Source organism: Patiria miniata, unplaced genomic scaffold, assembly GCF_015706575.1.
Source record: "Patiria miniata isolate m_02_andy unplaced genomic scaffold, ASM1570657v1 HiC_scaffold_19, whole genome shotgun sequence".
NCBI classification, from domain to species: Eukaryota; Metazoa; Echinodermata; class Asteroidea; order Valvatida; family Asterinidae; genus Patiria; species Patiria miniata.
Genome location: NW_024037057.1, coordinates 9,904,210 through 9,918,823, shown reverse-complemented (window position 1 = coordinate 9,918,823; position 14,614 = coordinate 9,904,210). Strand labels below are relative to the sequence as shown.

The 14,614-nt window shown below is 43.0% G+C and overlaps 2 protein-coding genes across 2 annotated transcripts; one reads left to right on the top strand and one right to left on the bottom strand.

The window, feature by feature from the left end:
* Positions 1 to 73: 73 nt before the first annotated feature.
* Positions 74 to 7,166, bottom strand: LOC119725724 (proton-coupled folate transporter-like). The gene is made up of 6 exons (XM_038197269.1): positions 6,702 to 7,166; positions 4,523 to 5,507; positions 3,175 to 3,306; positions 2,957 to 3,040; positions 2,324 to 2,480; positions 74 to 1,411 (listed from the first exon to the last, which is right to left on the bottom strand). The coding sequence occupies exons 2-6, from the start codon at positions 5,490 to 5,492 to the stop codon at positions 1,327 to 1,329; spliced, it is 1,428 nt and encodes a 475-aa protein (XP_038053197.1). The 5' UTR covers positions 5,493 to 5,507; positions 6,702 to 7,166; the 3' UTR covers positions 74 to 1,326.
* Positions 7,167 to 8,553: 1,387 nt separating this feature from the next.
* Positions 8,554 to 14,614, top strand: LOC119725403 (protein FAM186A-like). Its single transcript, XM_038196807.1, has 8 exons — positions 8,554 to 8,755; positions 9,255 to 10,262; positions 10,616 to 10,777; positions 11,078 to 11,554; positions 12,103 to 12,297; positions 12,596 to 12,781; positions 12,972 to 13,103; positions 13,450 to 14,614. The coding sequence occupies exons 1-8, from the start codon at positions 8,715 to 8,717 to the stop codon at positions 14,408 to 14,410; spliced, it is 3,162 nt and encodes a 1,053-aa protein (XP_038052735.1). The 5' UTR covers positions 8,554 to 8,714; the 3' UTR covers positions 14,411 to 14,614.

The following is a 14,614-nucleotide window of genomic DNA, read 5'->3' as shown; positions in this document are numbered from 1 at the left end:
TACGTCGGCTCTAATCCAAGATATGTTCGAAAATAAACAGAAGTACAAATGTAACAATGTCGCAATTCCCGAAGAAAAATTGATTTATTTTTACTTGCATTAAAACATAATCTTTATGTAGAAAAACAATTATCGGTACTACTTCGCAATATCGGGTTGAACCCATGCGGGCTCAACTGCCGTGAAAGCCCCATTTATAGGCTTGTATGTATTGTTAAACCGGGTCACCTAGGAACTGGCATTGTTTACAAGTTGGATACCTGTAGGTCTGATACAGCAAACTGAACATTTATTCTAAATTAAAGTGGCGCAAAGTTACACCTTTGGATGATGAGGCAATCACTCCAGACAATAGCTTGTAAAATCAAAGAACTAAAACCAAGTTTGGATAAATAAACTGTAGCTAAGCGATTTGACCTCAATTGTATAAGTTATATTTCATTATTCAAAGTGCGTAAGAATAACTTATTTATTTTGAATATTTATATTAATACACTTTTGGTTAAATATATAGGTAGAAAGCCATAACATCAAACGTACAACAATTAACTTTATAATATAACATCGGTGCACGGCATTCTAATTATGCGCGCTGTTAGCCACGTGTTAGTGTATTTCATATTTATAAATAAGCGGTGGCGCAGGTGTTGATATTCATTTAAACATAACATGGCACTTATAAAACCAGCAGGTTTACTGAGCGGCGTGTCACCGGATGGGGGCATTGCAATTTGCATGCACACGTGTTATATTAACATTATGAATTACAATACAACTTCAGCTACAGTATCATTAAAAGGCGACTAGGATTATTTGACATTATCCCCAAACCTACCGAAGAATCATCAAGAAGCTTAGGCCTACTTGGATAAAAGACCATTATGCTAAACGATTCCTGAAATTATTCCGTCTTGCTAGCTGTCTTCTAGTGGGCGATGTCCAACGATCAGTCAGTTGACCGATGTTTGGAAATAAAGAGTTATAATGACGACAACGTGTTTCGTGAACTAAAGCTTGTGCATGTTTTTTTGCCCCGTTTTTCCCCAACAGCTCAAGCTTTAAGATTATTGGGAGCGAACAAAATGCGCGAACAGCAAATGATTTCTCTTCAAGAAATGCGTTTATGTTAAAGTTGATCGGCGTTATTAAATGCAATGTAAGACTACGTGTCTTATAATGTTACTCAGCAACACTGGATGTTTGCAGTTTAATTCTAGTTTAATGTTAGCAATAACAGTCATAGAGTGAGATCTTTATTTAAAAAAAAAAACCACACATATGTGTGTCCATTTTATGGTTAAAAAAATGATATGATCGTAACTCGTGCTATGGCGTGACCAGTCGCTCCTTGTCGTCCTCTGTGTTTGTAGACATTGTCTTATTTGACATCCAGCCACGTACTTGATAATACCTGCACATAATAAACACAAAAAAGTCCTCAACAAAAGGTCTTGATCGAGAGCATAACATTAAAACACATTCTATAGAAGGGATGAGGAGATATATAGAAACGAAATGCAATGTGACGTCGTGGAACGATAATTGACGAGAAATAACGAGAGAGGGGCGTATTCTTGGGAAATAAAAATTTCCTTTTGAAAAGCGCGTCCCAGATGAGATTCAAGGGGTAGCAGACTCTTAAGGGCAGCACATAAATGTTTAATCTTTCACCAATGTTGAAATAATGTTGCTGATGCTTTCTTAATTAACATTTAGAAGGGATGACGGCGATCTGAGTACCGCTTCAATATATTACGAATAATAAAAGACGGAGAACGACCACCGCCTGGCTCTCCATAACCTCTGATGCCAGTGTACCGAAGTGGGTTGCGTATTCTGGTTCACGCGCAAAGCTTAAGCGTGTGAAGACATCAGCACGTGAAGCACTTGAACCAGAACAAAGACAGCTGACACCAGACTCCGGTACTCAATACTGATATCCGGTTCGTTAGTGAAAACGTCATGCACGCGCGCGCACCACTGATAACTAGTGCCCATTGGATAAACGCTCGAGTTGCTTAACTTCCGGTTCCATTCGTGCTAGTACACCGTGTGAGTTACACATGGTTGAATTGAGATGACGTCACACTAACGAACCGGATATGCGTAATTCCAATGCACACAGTGAAGACTTTGTACCCGTTTTGAAGAAGGCCAATCAGCCGACATGTCGCAGATCCCAATTCAACCAGCAGAAGATTGGAGAGTGGTGTTGTCCGTGTTGTCCTAAATGTTTGAAGTCCAGTCTCTAGTCTACAGTTACAGTCCATGTGTCTGCTGCCACCAATAGGATGAAACTGATAAGCGTAAAGACTTTACTCACCCTGTCATCAAACATATCGGTGCATACACAGCCGCCATCACTAAGAAGGTAAATCCTTGGTAGAAACCAGTAGTCACGCCATACATCAGGTTGAAAATGAGCGGACCAATCAGATGACCGATGCTCTCGATGCTACTGGCCAATGAAAACATCGCTCCTGCGTGTTAAAGAATGACGTGTCAAAGGTCACGTTTTAGATCGATTCCATAAGGCCAAAAAAAAAAATATTCGCTCTCTGGTCAGACCAAAGTTCCGGAATTGACGCGGCCACGAGGCTTTTTTTTTTTTTGGGCTTTTTTTTTTCAAGCTTGGATTGTACAGACAAAGTGGGGTACTATTTTTCTTTTTTGGTGTCCTCATGTACATTGGTGTCCTCCATAATTTGCCTTGGTGCTTCGATCATTTGCCTTGGTGCAATTTCCCATTCCTTGGTGCTCTTTGGTAAAAAAAAATTGAGGAGGTGCGGAAATAGAGGGCGATGTTGGAGCTACCGCTGAACATTTTGGAAAAAAAGATCGACGCGCATGATTAAAATCGACGCGCGCGCTGACCAGAGACCAACCTATTTTTTTTTTGGCCTAACATACATAACTCTTTGACTCCAGCGTTTTTTTTTATATTTTAACTTTTTACCTTGTTCTTCTTCGTCCACAAGCTTGGACAGTCTTGAACGCACCGCAGGTGAGACTAGAAAACGGAAGGAACCAAAAATCCCGGCTGCAAAAAAAAAAAAACCACTAAAACTCAAAATCAGTGAAGTCAAAAGTCTGATGGTAATCAGTTCGTGACAATAGATCATAGTACGTTCTAAAAAAGGGCAAAACCAAATGTCAAAATTCCCAGACACCTACCAAAAAACAGAGTCATGGTCGATTTACTGAACGCCACGAGGATAAGACTAGTCGCAAAGGAAAGCGCCCCCATTTGTACAACGCCTAGATCATCCACACACATGTTGAAGATCTTTCCTCCGAGTAAAGTACCTGCAAAACGAACAAACGAAGGATGATATGGCCGTGCCAGAGAAAGCCATTGTCGTTTCGGCTACGACTATGTACATATACGTAAGCGCACCTAAAAACTAAAGCTGTAGCCACAAAATTAGCCTACTCGATTTAAACACGGCTTAGTGATAAAGTAGTACCGGTGTCACATGAAAATCCGACTCCTATGAAAATCGGACCCATTTTTCCCTATTATTGGTTGATCCCTCGCACGTGACAGCTCACTCTCCCGAAACGATCCTAAAAATAGCTTAGTATCGTACCCACGCGTGCGCAGTACTACCAATGAGTCCACATTTCATGGAGTCGGATTTTCACGCTACACCGGTATTCACTCCATGCATAAACAAAATGATGGCGCAGTTTTAACTGCCAGCGACACTGCGTGCATGCAATAATCCAACCTATCTAATAATCTATACTGACAAGTCATGCCTGTAAATGAAGTTTCACAAATTTGACGCACTTATTTCTTGCCGTTGAGGGGCCGATTTGTCCGAGAAAATGTCGGCTTTAGAACTTGTGACGTCTTTTCCTAATTGTGACGTCTTTCGGCCTACAACAGGTTACCGAAGACCCGATAGAAGGCGCCCGCTGAATGGTCAGAATCTGGAGGTGTTTTGTACATTATAAATCGCTGAATCCGCGCGCATATCGTAGACGCTTATACCTTGCAAGTGGTTATTTGTTAGACTAGGAGCCGATCAGCACAGACTCAGAAGTAGGCCTTAATATCGAGTCAGCCCTTTACAACTTTGAATATAAAAACATATTCTTGATTTAGTACACTCTAAAAACTCCTTGGTCAGATTGACCCATAACTATGAGTCAGTGCACAGTCCTTTTCAGGGTCAACAATTTACGCTTTTCCGTATCAAAACGGTGACTGCTCTATGTTCCGACACCCCTATGTTCCGACAACCTATAGATTGTGTTACTCCCGGTTAGGGTTAGGGTTAGGGTTAGGGTTAGGGTTAGGAATAGGAATATGTGCAGTCGGAACATAGGGGTGTCGGAACATAGAGGTGTAACCATCAAAACGATCCAGAAAACTGCAGTTTGACCCGGACAAGTTTCATTTTGACCAGAAAAGGGTAATTTTAGACCCTGAAAAGGACTGTGCAGATATGGACTCAGATCGGGGTCAGTCTGACCCAGGAGTTTCTAGAGTGTAGTGCACAATTTATCCTTTTACCTGCAGATCCAAGTAAGAGAGCCGAAGCGACGTAGTATCCAACGGTAACGGGCGTCCAGCAAAGCGGAGGGCTGAGCACATACAGGAGAACGAGCAGAAACGCTGTGTAAAGAATCATCATGTGCAGACCAAGAATGGTGATGAAAAAGATCATCTGTCTCCGTTTCTCGCTGCCGTATCTCATCAGCATCCCGTAGATATCGTCCAGTAAGCGGTTGTTGAAGAGTTCCAGGTTCTCAAGACCTCCTGATTTAGCTCGGGTTTCCTTTAAGACGCAGGTGATGTAGAGGAGACTTGCGAGCATGGCGGCCACCACGAACCAGAAGGGAAGACCGAAACCTTGCCGGACTACCCAGTAACCCAGGAGAATCTGCGAAGCAGCCGTGCCCACCTCGATGGTTATCCCCACCATGATCAGGCGGAAGGTTCTCTCCCGTTCTGTGGTGATATCAACCAGGTAAGCGTTACACACGGCCAGAACTGCCGAGAAATCTCCCGTCAGACCGAGACAGAACTCGGCTAGAAGCAAGTACCAGAGCTTCCCATTGGTGTAAGTCACAAAGATCCACACAAAGGAACCAATGAGGTACCCGATTATAGGGATGATCAAAGCGCGCTTACGCCCGCCCAGGTCACTCCAAGAGCCAATCAGAGGAGCGCTTACAAGCGACGGCACGACTTGAAATAGATTAAGCAGCAGTAACCAATAGGAGGCTCTGGATTGCGTCTCGGCGTACAACGCGTCTGTTGATTGGTTGCTGAGCCGACAGAGCGTATCGTCTGGCGCCAACACAGCGGCCCTTGAACCTTTGGTGTCATCCAAACCTTTTGCGATTCGCAAAGTGACGTATTCTGCTCGCAGTGTGACGATCATACTGTAAGATATGAAGAACAGCAACACGACAGGCTCCACCGTTATGCATGAATACCTGACCTTGTATTGATGGTGTTTCTCTGCTGGCGAAGACATCTTGGATGACCTGAACTGTAAAAGATATTTCAGATACACACAGATATAAAAAAAAAATAGTAATAATAATAACTGCATGGTATTTATAAAGAGGCTTTGCCGAAGGATACAAAGTGCTGTAAACAAATCAACAGAACTGGGATCAAGTGAAATCAAAACAAACATGTTTTACGAGTCCCTAGAAGTATTCTATAAAGACGATGCATTATATAGTGTACCTATCTACCAACAATTAAGTACGCAAGGCGCTGGAAATTATGTCTATTATTACAGAGACAGGTGCATGAAGTACATGAGAAATATTATGAGACCCATTTATTATGTAGCACCTTTTTAGGGTTTACAAGGTGCTGCGGCTCATTAAGCAGCCACTGCCAGAAACACCGTGGCAAACCCCTTCTCTTAGCGATAAGTGTTAGGGGTTCTATATCATGCGTTACACAACACGGGACCGACGGCTTACGTCCAATCCGAAGGACGGAGCAATCATGGAAAAATGCCTTGCTCAAGAGCACAAGCACAACGTTCCCACGGTCAGGATGTGCCACGGCACACGAGTCGAGCACCGTAACCATTGAACCACTGCAGCCCAGGAACAAGAGAGTTCCATGTTCAGGGCCCAGCAACGGAGCATGGTCCTCCAGAGGAAGCCCAAATTGCCTTCCGAGCGGAGACCTTGACGTTTAGGTTTGCTGAGGTCCACAACATCACAAATGTACGATGGAGATTGTTGGACACGGCTTTGCACGTGTATTTTATTATATTGTTATGTAATGTTAAGTGTTACATTAAACAAATTAGCCATCGTTGTGCGGGAGCACATTAATTAGTTATTATTTTTAACGTAAGCAGAGATCACGATATGGGGATAAATAATTCCCAAAAATTGTGCCTACGGGATATATTTCTAGAGACTTGTGTACAACAAAAACCATGAAAAACCTCAACATAGCCCCATTTGAAAACAGTCGCTCCTTCCCAAACATTTTTTTTATATCCTCGAATTGAGGTTGCAATTATTGCTTCTTGCCAGTCGGATAAAAACAAAGGCACAAATTTAATATGAACAGACACTGCACAGCAGAAATTTTCAATTTCAAAATGGCACAGACATGCATGTCTGAGGATTTCTTTTACGAGTATACAAAAAACCCTTCAGATATCGTCAATTTCTTTTAAATTGTGAAACATAATGAAAATTATACTTACGTTTGTTTAACTTCTATTCAAGTTTCGACAAATGTTTCCATCCACGCCCGAAAGTGAAACACTCCAGAAATCCTTACTGCACAAAATGACTTTCAGTATCTGAACGGCTAGATAATGCATTGGAATAATAATCAGTGCAATGGTGAAAATATTCAACTTGCATTTTACACTCACTGTGCAAAGAACAATCACGGTTCAAGCCAAGATATCTGCTGGTAGTAGGCTAGTTTCATGATTGTCACGTGACAGGATTTTATTCTTAACGCAGTTAAGAACTCTGACCGCAGCTTAAGACTATATAAACGATGTCACAAGAAACACGGTGTTTTGAAAAAGTTTGAAAAGGATCAATATATCCTTCAGGATTTGTCCAAGAAAATTGTGAAATTAAATCTATGATAAAAGAAATGCTTATGCATTAACTACATGTGCTATATATTCCATCGTATACAGGCTATCTCAATGTTACAGACAGTACCCGCATAATATTAAAGTTCGCAACGGTTGGGCGCGTCATGGCCATCACGCGCAAACAAAGTGGTCAATGAACCGTTACGAACATCCCAATGACAGTTCAATAGACATGTGCAAAGTAACACCAGCATTTTTGTCAAAAATTGCATCGGAAAAAACTTAGAGCCTTTGACCTCTTTTTTTTTTTTTTTTTAAAGGGGAGCACGTCCCTAGGCTTGCAACAATCCTCCGATAGGCTTCAAGCACATGCATTTACTTATTATCATTAAAGGAATATACAACATTTGCAAACATCCAAAAACGAAACTACCCAGTTATTATGAAATACCTTTAATACTGAACTGTTAGTAAATAATATCATGTAAAATCATGGCCCCTGATGTGCTGTCATTTTCAAGAAAAGTGGTATTTTGTACCAATTTTCAACGCTGGTCGGCCGACCCTATTTGTACATTTTGGTGAAATCGTTCAACCCCCATTCCAATTCTCATGATTCTTGTGCATTTTCTTTTTAATTTGGAAAGCATTTGCAAAGCATGTCATAATCATGTTGCACTACATTAGACCGGTTTAAGGCACTCGAGTAACCAGTCGAGAATTGGCCACTTTCCCCGTCACAAAACTAATACTATACCCTTTCCAACATGTAACCATTTTTACAAAACGAAAGAGAAATTTGGGTCCAATTTTTGTTTCTCAGAAAATCAGTCATGTGATCACGGTAGCTCAACCAAACTTGGTCATAATTATAAGCTTTGTGCGAATTGTACACAACCAAAGGTGGGCGGGGCTTATGAAACACTACACAAACTATATAATAAAAACTATATAATACAAAATTTCATTTCTTTCACCGATACTATACTCTAAATGACATTACCAAACACGGAATAATGTTGCCATTCTTTCCCTTATATTTATACAAATTAAAGATCACAATTTTAGTCTGGCAGGAATTCCGTGCATAACACCTGTGAGCGTTGCATTCAAAAATAAAATTTAACGAAGGTAATATTTAGATGCAAGAAAAGTGTTAATCTTTTTTGGTGAAATTTTGAAATAATATTATTATATCTATTTTTTTTTTAATTTACAAACGAATATAGGGTTGCTTAGTTTTACTCAATATATAGCAGACAACAGCATAAATGTAACATAAAATTTAATTTCAGCACAAGACTAAATGTTGCCAAAAAAATGCGTTCCAAAGCGCTGTCTCAGCTTCAGTGCGATTACAATCGTAGAATATCAGCTCAAATAATGAAAAGTGCAATGCGTGTCGTCCATAGACGGTGTCGTCTGCTTCAAACGCTGGCCACAGCGCCCTCAAGAAAATCAACGCAAAAACTTTAGCGTGACGTCACAATCACTAGGCGCGCTTAGTTCGAAACGCACCGCAACCACGTTGCGGCAAATGTAAACACAAAGGCTCTGTTCTTGTTTAGCGTTCATCGTGCGAACAAGTGCTTTTTCTGAGTTGCGTATTGCGGCGAAAGAAAGCGACTTCGGTTATCAGACCAGTGATCCAGCGATTCTACAATGAATCCAACAACACCGGGAACTCGTTCGGCTAAAAACCGGTAAGTTTATTTTCCTTTTGATGATTATTTGTTGAACTTTTATAACCGTTTTGTTCTTGACTATGTGAAGGGTTAATTCGTACTTCGCGCAAAATTGAACGCGTAGCGAATGAATGACGTCAACAATTGAAGTTTCTTTGTGACGTTTGCTGCTACCATATCCGCTCCGCCTGTCATGGAACGCTTGGGAAAAAGTATAAATAGATTACGTCTCAACGCTAACATGACCCTCGGAATCTTGACTAATAGCTTGTATCAAAAATGTCTTATGATAAATCTTTACAATGGAACGAACTTCTCATTTACTAAAGTACCAATTAATGTTCCTTTAAAGAATACAGAAATCAAAGTGTTATAAACATGCAATATTTTGATTAAATTGTAGAAAAGTAATTAAGCATATAGAAACTTTCAGTGCAGGTGTAAAACTGAATTATTTTATGGTACCAAGGTTATGGTCTTTGAGAACCCGCTCCCCTTCCCCTTTTGTTCCCTATAGTGCGACTACTTCCAAGGAAGTGGGTGATCGTGGAGGGGATAGACCCGCAAGGATGTCCCCCTCCTTCGCTTCCAGGGAGACCCAACTTGGAGGGGCTAGACCCGTAAGGATGTCCCCCTCCTTCGCTTCCAGGGAGAACCAACTTGGAGGGGATAGACCCGTAAGGATGTCCCCCTCCTTCGCTTCCAGGGAGACCCAACGTGGAGGGGCTAGACCCGTAAGGATGTCCCCCTCCTTCGCTTCCAGGGAGACCCAACGTGGAGGGGATAGACCCGTAAGGATGTCCCCCTCCTTCGCTTCCAGGGAGAACCAACTTGGAGGGGCTAGACCCGTAAGGATGTCCCCCTCCATCGCTTCCAGGGAGAACCAACTTGGAGGGGATAGACCCGCAAGGATGTCCCCCTCCTTCGCTTCCAGGGAGAACCAACTTGGAGGGGCTAGACCCGTAAGGATGTCCCCCTCCTTCGCTTCCAGGGAGACCCAACTTGGAGGGGCTAGACCCGTAAGGATGTCCCCCTCCTTCGCTTCCAGGGAGAACCAACTTGGAGGGGCTAGACCCGTAAGGATGTCCCCTTCCATCACTTCCAGGAAGACCCAACTTGGAGGGGCTGGACCCGTAAGGATGTCCCCCTCCTTTGCTTCCAGGGAGAACCAACTTGGAGGGGATAGACCCGTAAGGATGTCCCCCTCCTTCGCTTCCAGGAAGAACCAACCGGGAGGGGCTAGACCCGTAAGGATGTCCCCCTCCTTCGCTTCCAGGGAGACCCAACTTGGAGGGGCTAGACCCGTAAGGATGTCCCCCTCCTTCGCTTCCAGGGAGAACCAACTTGGAGGGGCTAGACCCGTAAGGATGTCCCCTTCCATCACTTCCAGGGAGACCCAACTTGGAGGGGCTAGACCCGTAAGGATGTCCCCCTCCTTCGCTTCCAGGGAGAACCAACTTGGAGAGGATAGACCCGTAAGGATGTCCCCCTCCACGTCTTCCCGTATCACCCAACAATTGCAAGGGTAAGGTTTACTTCTAAATCTTCAAAACAACTTTACAAACCTCTCAGATTAAGGGTCAATATACTTCCAGACAAGTTGACTCTATAAAATGTACAACACAAATTTAAGATCGTTCTCGTGTCTCTGTTTCATGATCGATTTTTTTTCCAATTCGAAATCATTATTCTATGAAGCATTTGAAAAAGCCCAAACATTTAAATGCTAGAGCGAACACTCTACAGAGATCAAATGACAACTGTAAAACTTAGGCTTCATCCCCTCTCGTAAAAGAAGTCTTTGCCTTTTCAATTTGGTGCCTGAAAAATGACGTTGTTCATAATCATAAAGTTACCTTATCCGTTCTATTTTTTCAGGCAAGTGTTGGGTAAGTTCCCAGTGGTGTCCCTGTCACCTCTGGGATTCTACCGGCTGATTGGAACTCCGGAATCGGATCCTCAAGATCTCAGCCGTCAAGGAGGGGCTAGACCCGGTAGGATGTCCCCCTCCAATAAAACCAAGGATGGCCCGCGTCTCAGGTAAAGCCACACCATGTTGATCAAAGACTTGACTTCCTCCTTTAAAATGGCTTTCTCTTTAACACCGGCTGTGATAAATACAGCTTTTTTAATAATACTCCTTTGGTAGTTCGGGTAATATTTCATTAACTTTACTTCATGATTATCGTAAAATGTATCTTAGTGTACAGGCTGTCTTGACTAAAACCAAGCTTGTGCATAAAAGAATAAATCAGTGGTCAAGTTGAAGAAACGGTCTGTTTAGCACCCAGTTTAGCAACAAGTTCGAAGAGTGTTTGATGATTCTTGATTAACACTCAGGGTCTTGTCGAGACAACCAGCAAATCCACCTGACCCTGTTCAGACGGGAGGCCAAGGCCCGGCAGCGAACACCAGGCTTCGAGATCAAGCCCGCGCCGGCCTTCGAGCCGCAGTTTCCGAGGCTCAGCCATCAGCCCCGATGAAGCTGCCACGAGGTGGGACTACGAAACAACAAGTGCCCCTGCGAAAGGCTCGCCAGACCACCCAACTCGAAGCGCAACAGCAGACCGGCATGTCCTCTCGAACCATCCGTGTGAAGGACACCAAGGTCCGCTTCGATCCAACATCAACCGCAGAGCAACCCTCCGGAGTTACAAAACAACATCCTCGGGATGGGAAAAGCTCTCCGCGGCAAACTGCTGCACCTACAGGCGCCGTAGCACCTTCGATATCTGATGTCAATGCCACTCTGACCACACCACCGGCGCCTTCAGGTGCTGCACCACCTCCGACACCAAGAAAATGTACTTGCAAAAGGTCAGTTTAAGACAGAAAACTCGATATACCTACTCATCTTATTCTCGCATGAAACTGAAACCAGATCTATAACAAGCAAATCATGAAGTCGTGTTTATTCTAGTAATAGCGGGTCCCTATGGCAAAAAAAAAGCTCAGTGTCAGGAATTGCCCCTGGATGGGATGCATGTGTACATGTATTGCAGATCACCTGAGCGGACATCGCAAGACTTCTAGAACAAAGGAGAGACAACTGTTGATGGTGCATTGTCCTCGGGAAATATGTTTCAAACATCCACAGGATCCATGACTTCACCAATAAAAGCAAGCCAACCGATAGAGGCAGGTATAGCCTCTCAACCAAAATATAAAACCCTTCAAATTAAGGGTCTCCAAGAATTAATTGTTCCTACTTCAAAAGTTTTTCCTTCCTGAATCGTTTGAGATGGAACCTCTTTCCGGAACAAATAAATCTCGTATCATCCATCATCCACAAGGTGTCTGTACAAGATATTCAAACCTTTTAAGTAGTTCAGCTAACTTGACTTCTTCAATTCGTCATCTTCAAGGAAACACCTCGGTGTCATCATCAATTCTCCACCTGAGACCTCAAAGAGGATGAGGATGTCCTCTCCTCTCTCTGACGAGGAGGAAACCGAGTCGATGCCAGCAAAGCTGCACGTCACAGTTGGCGAGCAGACTGGAAGAATGGTAATCACTGAGAAAATAGGACGAACATCACCTAACGTAACCACAGCAAAGAGGTAAAAGCTTTGAGTGAAAGTTTGGGTTTGAAAAGGTTTTGTTGCTCTTTATCCATCCTTCATTGAATGAAATAAAAGGGAAATCAACCAGATTAGACAGAGCTAACTTTGAGATATGAAGTTATTTTCCTAATAACTACAAAAACTTATAAAAGAAATAGGATGTACTTGGTGCCTGCGCGTGGTTTTCTCCAACATTATTCGTTTTCATTTTATAGTTCAATCTCAATAAAACGGTTGAAGCAAAATCAAAATACTGTCTAAGCATCACTCATCTTATCTTTTTCTTTCTCATCAGGAAACAGGGAGACTCGAGCCAGACTCATCTTCCCTTCAAGAAGAGGAAGTTCGAATCTGTGATGAGTCTTGAGAGTCATGACAACAGACCCTCCACGTCTCAGACGTCGGAGTCGGCAGACTGTTTACCAAGAAAGCACAACAAGCAGCGTTCACGAGGCATCCATCCTAGATGTGCTTTCATAAGGTAAGCATCTCAGCTTCAATCTTAACTTGCAAAGAAGCATTAAGCTCGGTTGATAATCATCCTTGGCAACATCTACTTCATCAGATGTAACACATGCAACACACATTTGTCTCAGACGAATGAGTTATGCAAAATCTAATGTATGTTCTGACTAATTGCCCCTCCTCCATTTTGTGAAATGAAATTTCAGGAGCATTTTACCACCAACTCCTCCATCAAGACCAACCACACACCTGCCGACACCAGAGCGCCCCCTACGAGGGCTCACTGCGGAAAACATTACCCAACTAATGGGTTTGGTACAGAAAATTTCCTGCAAAAGGTATAAACACAACATAGAAAAATGTTATCTCTGCAAAACAAACGAAGTTATTTGAGGTTAAGGAAATTATCTTACCCAAAAAACAAAGCATGATGCGAGGAAGTAAATATTTCAGAAAAATATGTTCGAAATATTTTAGAGGAAGACTAGAACTGAAAAATGATTGATAGGCCCCCAAATTTTTTTAATTTATAACAATGACATCACATCTTCAATTTCGAACCTTTTTTTTAAAGTCAGTACATATTTTCACCTTTAGCATAGTTTAATAGTTTCACCTTCCGCATATTGGACATTAACATGAAATAGTTAAAAATTTAAATTGAATCTATTTTAAACTGCACAGGAAGCTAAATTTAGGACCACGGCCATCACCAGAGGAAGGCCTGAGTCCAAATAAGAAGTCGAAGTCTTCCACCGAGAGCTCACCAACTCCTCCTGTCTCCAGCCCTTCCTCACCCATCAACATCCCATGCTTAGACCCTGGGGATGTAGAGAGTGTGTTGAACGACCAGGGTTGCCCAATAAGTCTCGGTGCGGGAGACTTCGGCGAGGTGCTACTGATGCGAAAGAAATCAGACGGTGGCCTTTTGGCGGTGAAAAGACTCAAGTTCTCCAACTGCCCTCAGAAGGCCTACAGAGAGATGCTTATTGAAATCAAGGCCATGATGGCAGTGTCGGGGCTGAAAGAGTTCCCAAGATTCATTGGGATCATCGACGAAAGCACCTTTGCTATGGAGTTCGTCGGGGACCCAAAGACCTACTCGGCGAAGAGTGTGCATTCCTGCATGCTGGACCGAAGCCTCCTGACTACCGTGGACCGCGCGCGCGTCTCCATTGACATCACACGCGGACTGATCAAGCTCCACCAATCAGGTTGGTTGCACAATGATCTCCATAATGGCAACGCACTGGTGTGTACAGACCCTACCACCGACCAACCAACAGCCAAAATCATTGACATGGGTAAAGCTTCCAGGATCAACAAACCGCCTCCACCGAATCGGTTCTGCAAGAGCGTGAAGTCTTACCACTACAAGAATTGCCAGCAGATTGCTCCTGATATTGTGGAAGGTACATCACAAGTCAATGAGGCTAGTGACGTCTACAGTCTAGGTATACTACTCAAGGACATCGCCCTCAATATACGGGATCTGAAATACGTCAGAAACCTTGGGATAAGGTGCTGCCATAAGAATCCTGCCAGGCGACCTACTCTAGCAACCGTGCTTGGAGATCTGAAGAAATTTCAGGAGAAACTGGTGGCTCGGAAAATGAAAGAAACACAGATGATTCAGACAAGATAGTGGTTATGAATTATTTTTGTCAGTCATTATCATCACTCTTGTTGGTCTAGGAAATGGCCTTCCAAGTCATGCACGAAACCGACGGATCTTCTTAAATCCTTTAGAGGTACGATCGGTTGTCTTACCATTGCGTGGATGTCTATGGCGGATGTACCCAGGTGTAGGCTTATGCACCAAGCTGCTAGCTGTGCAGATTTCTTCTGC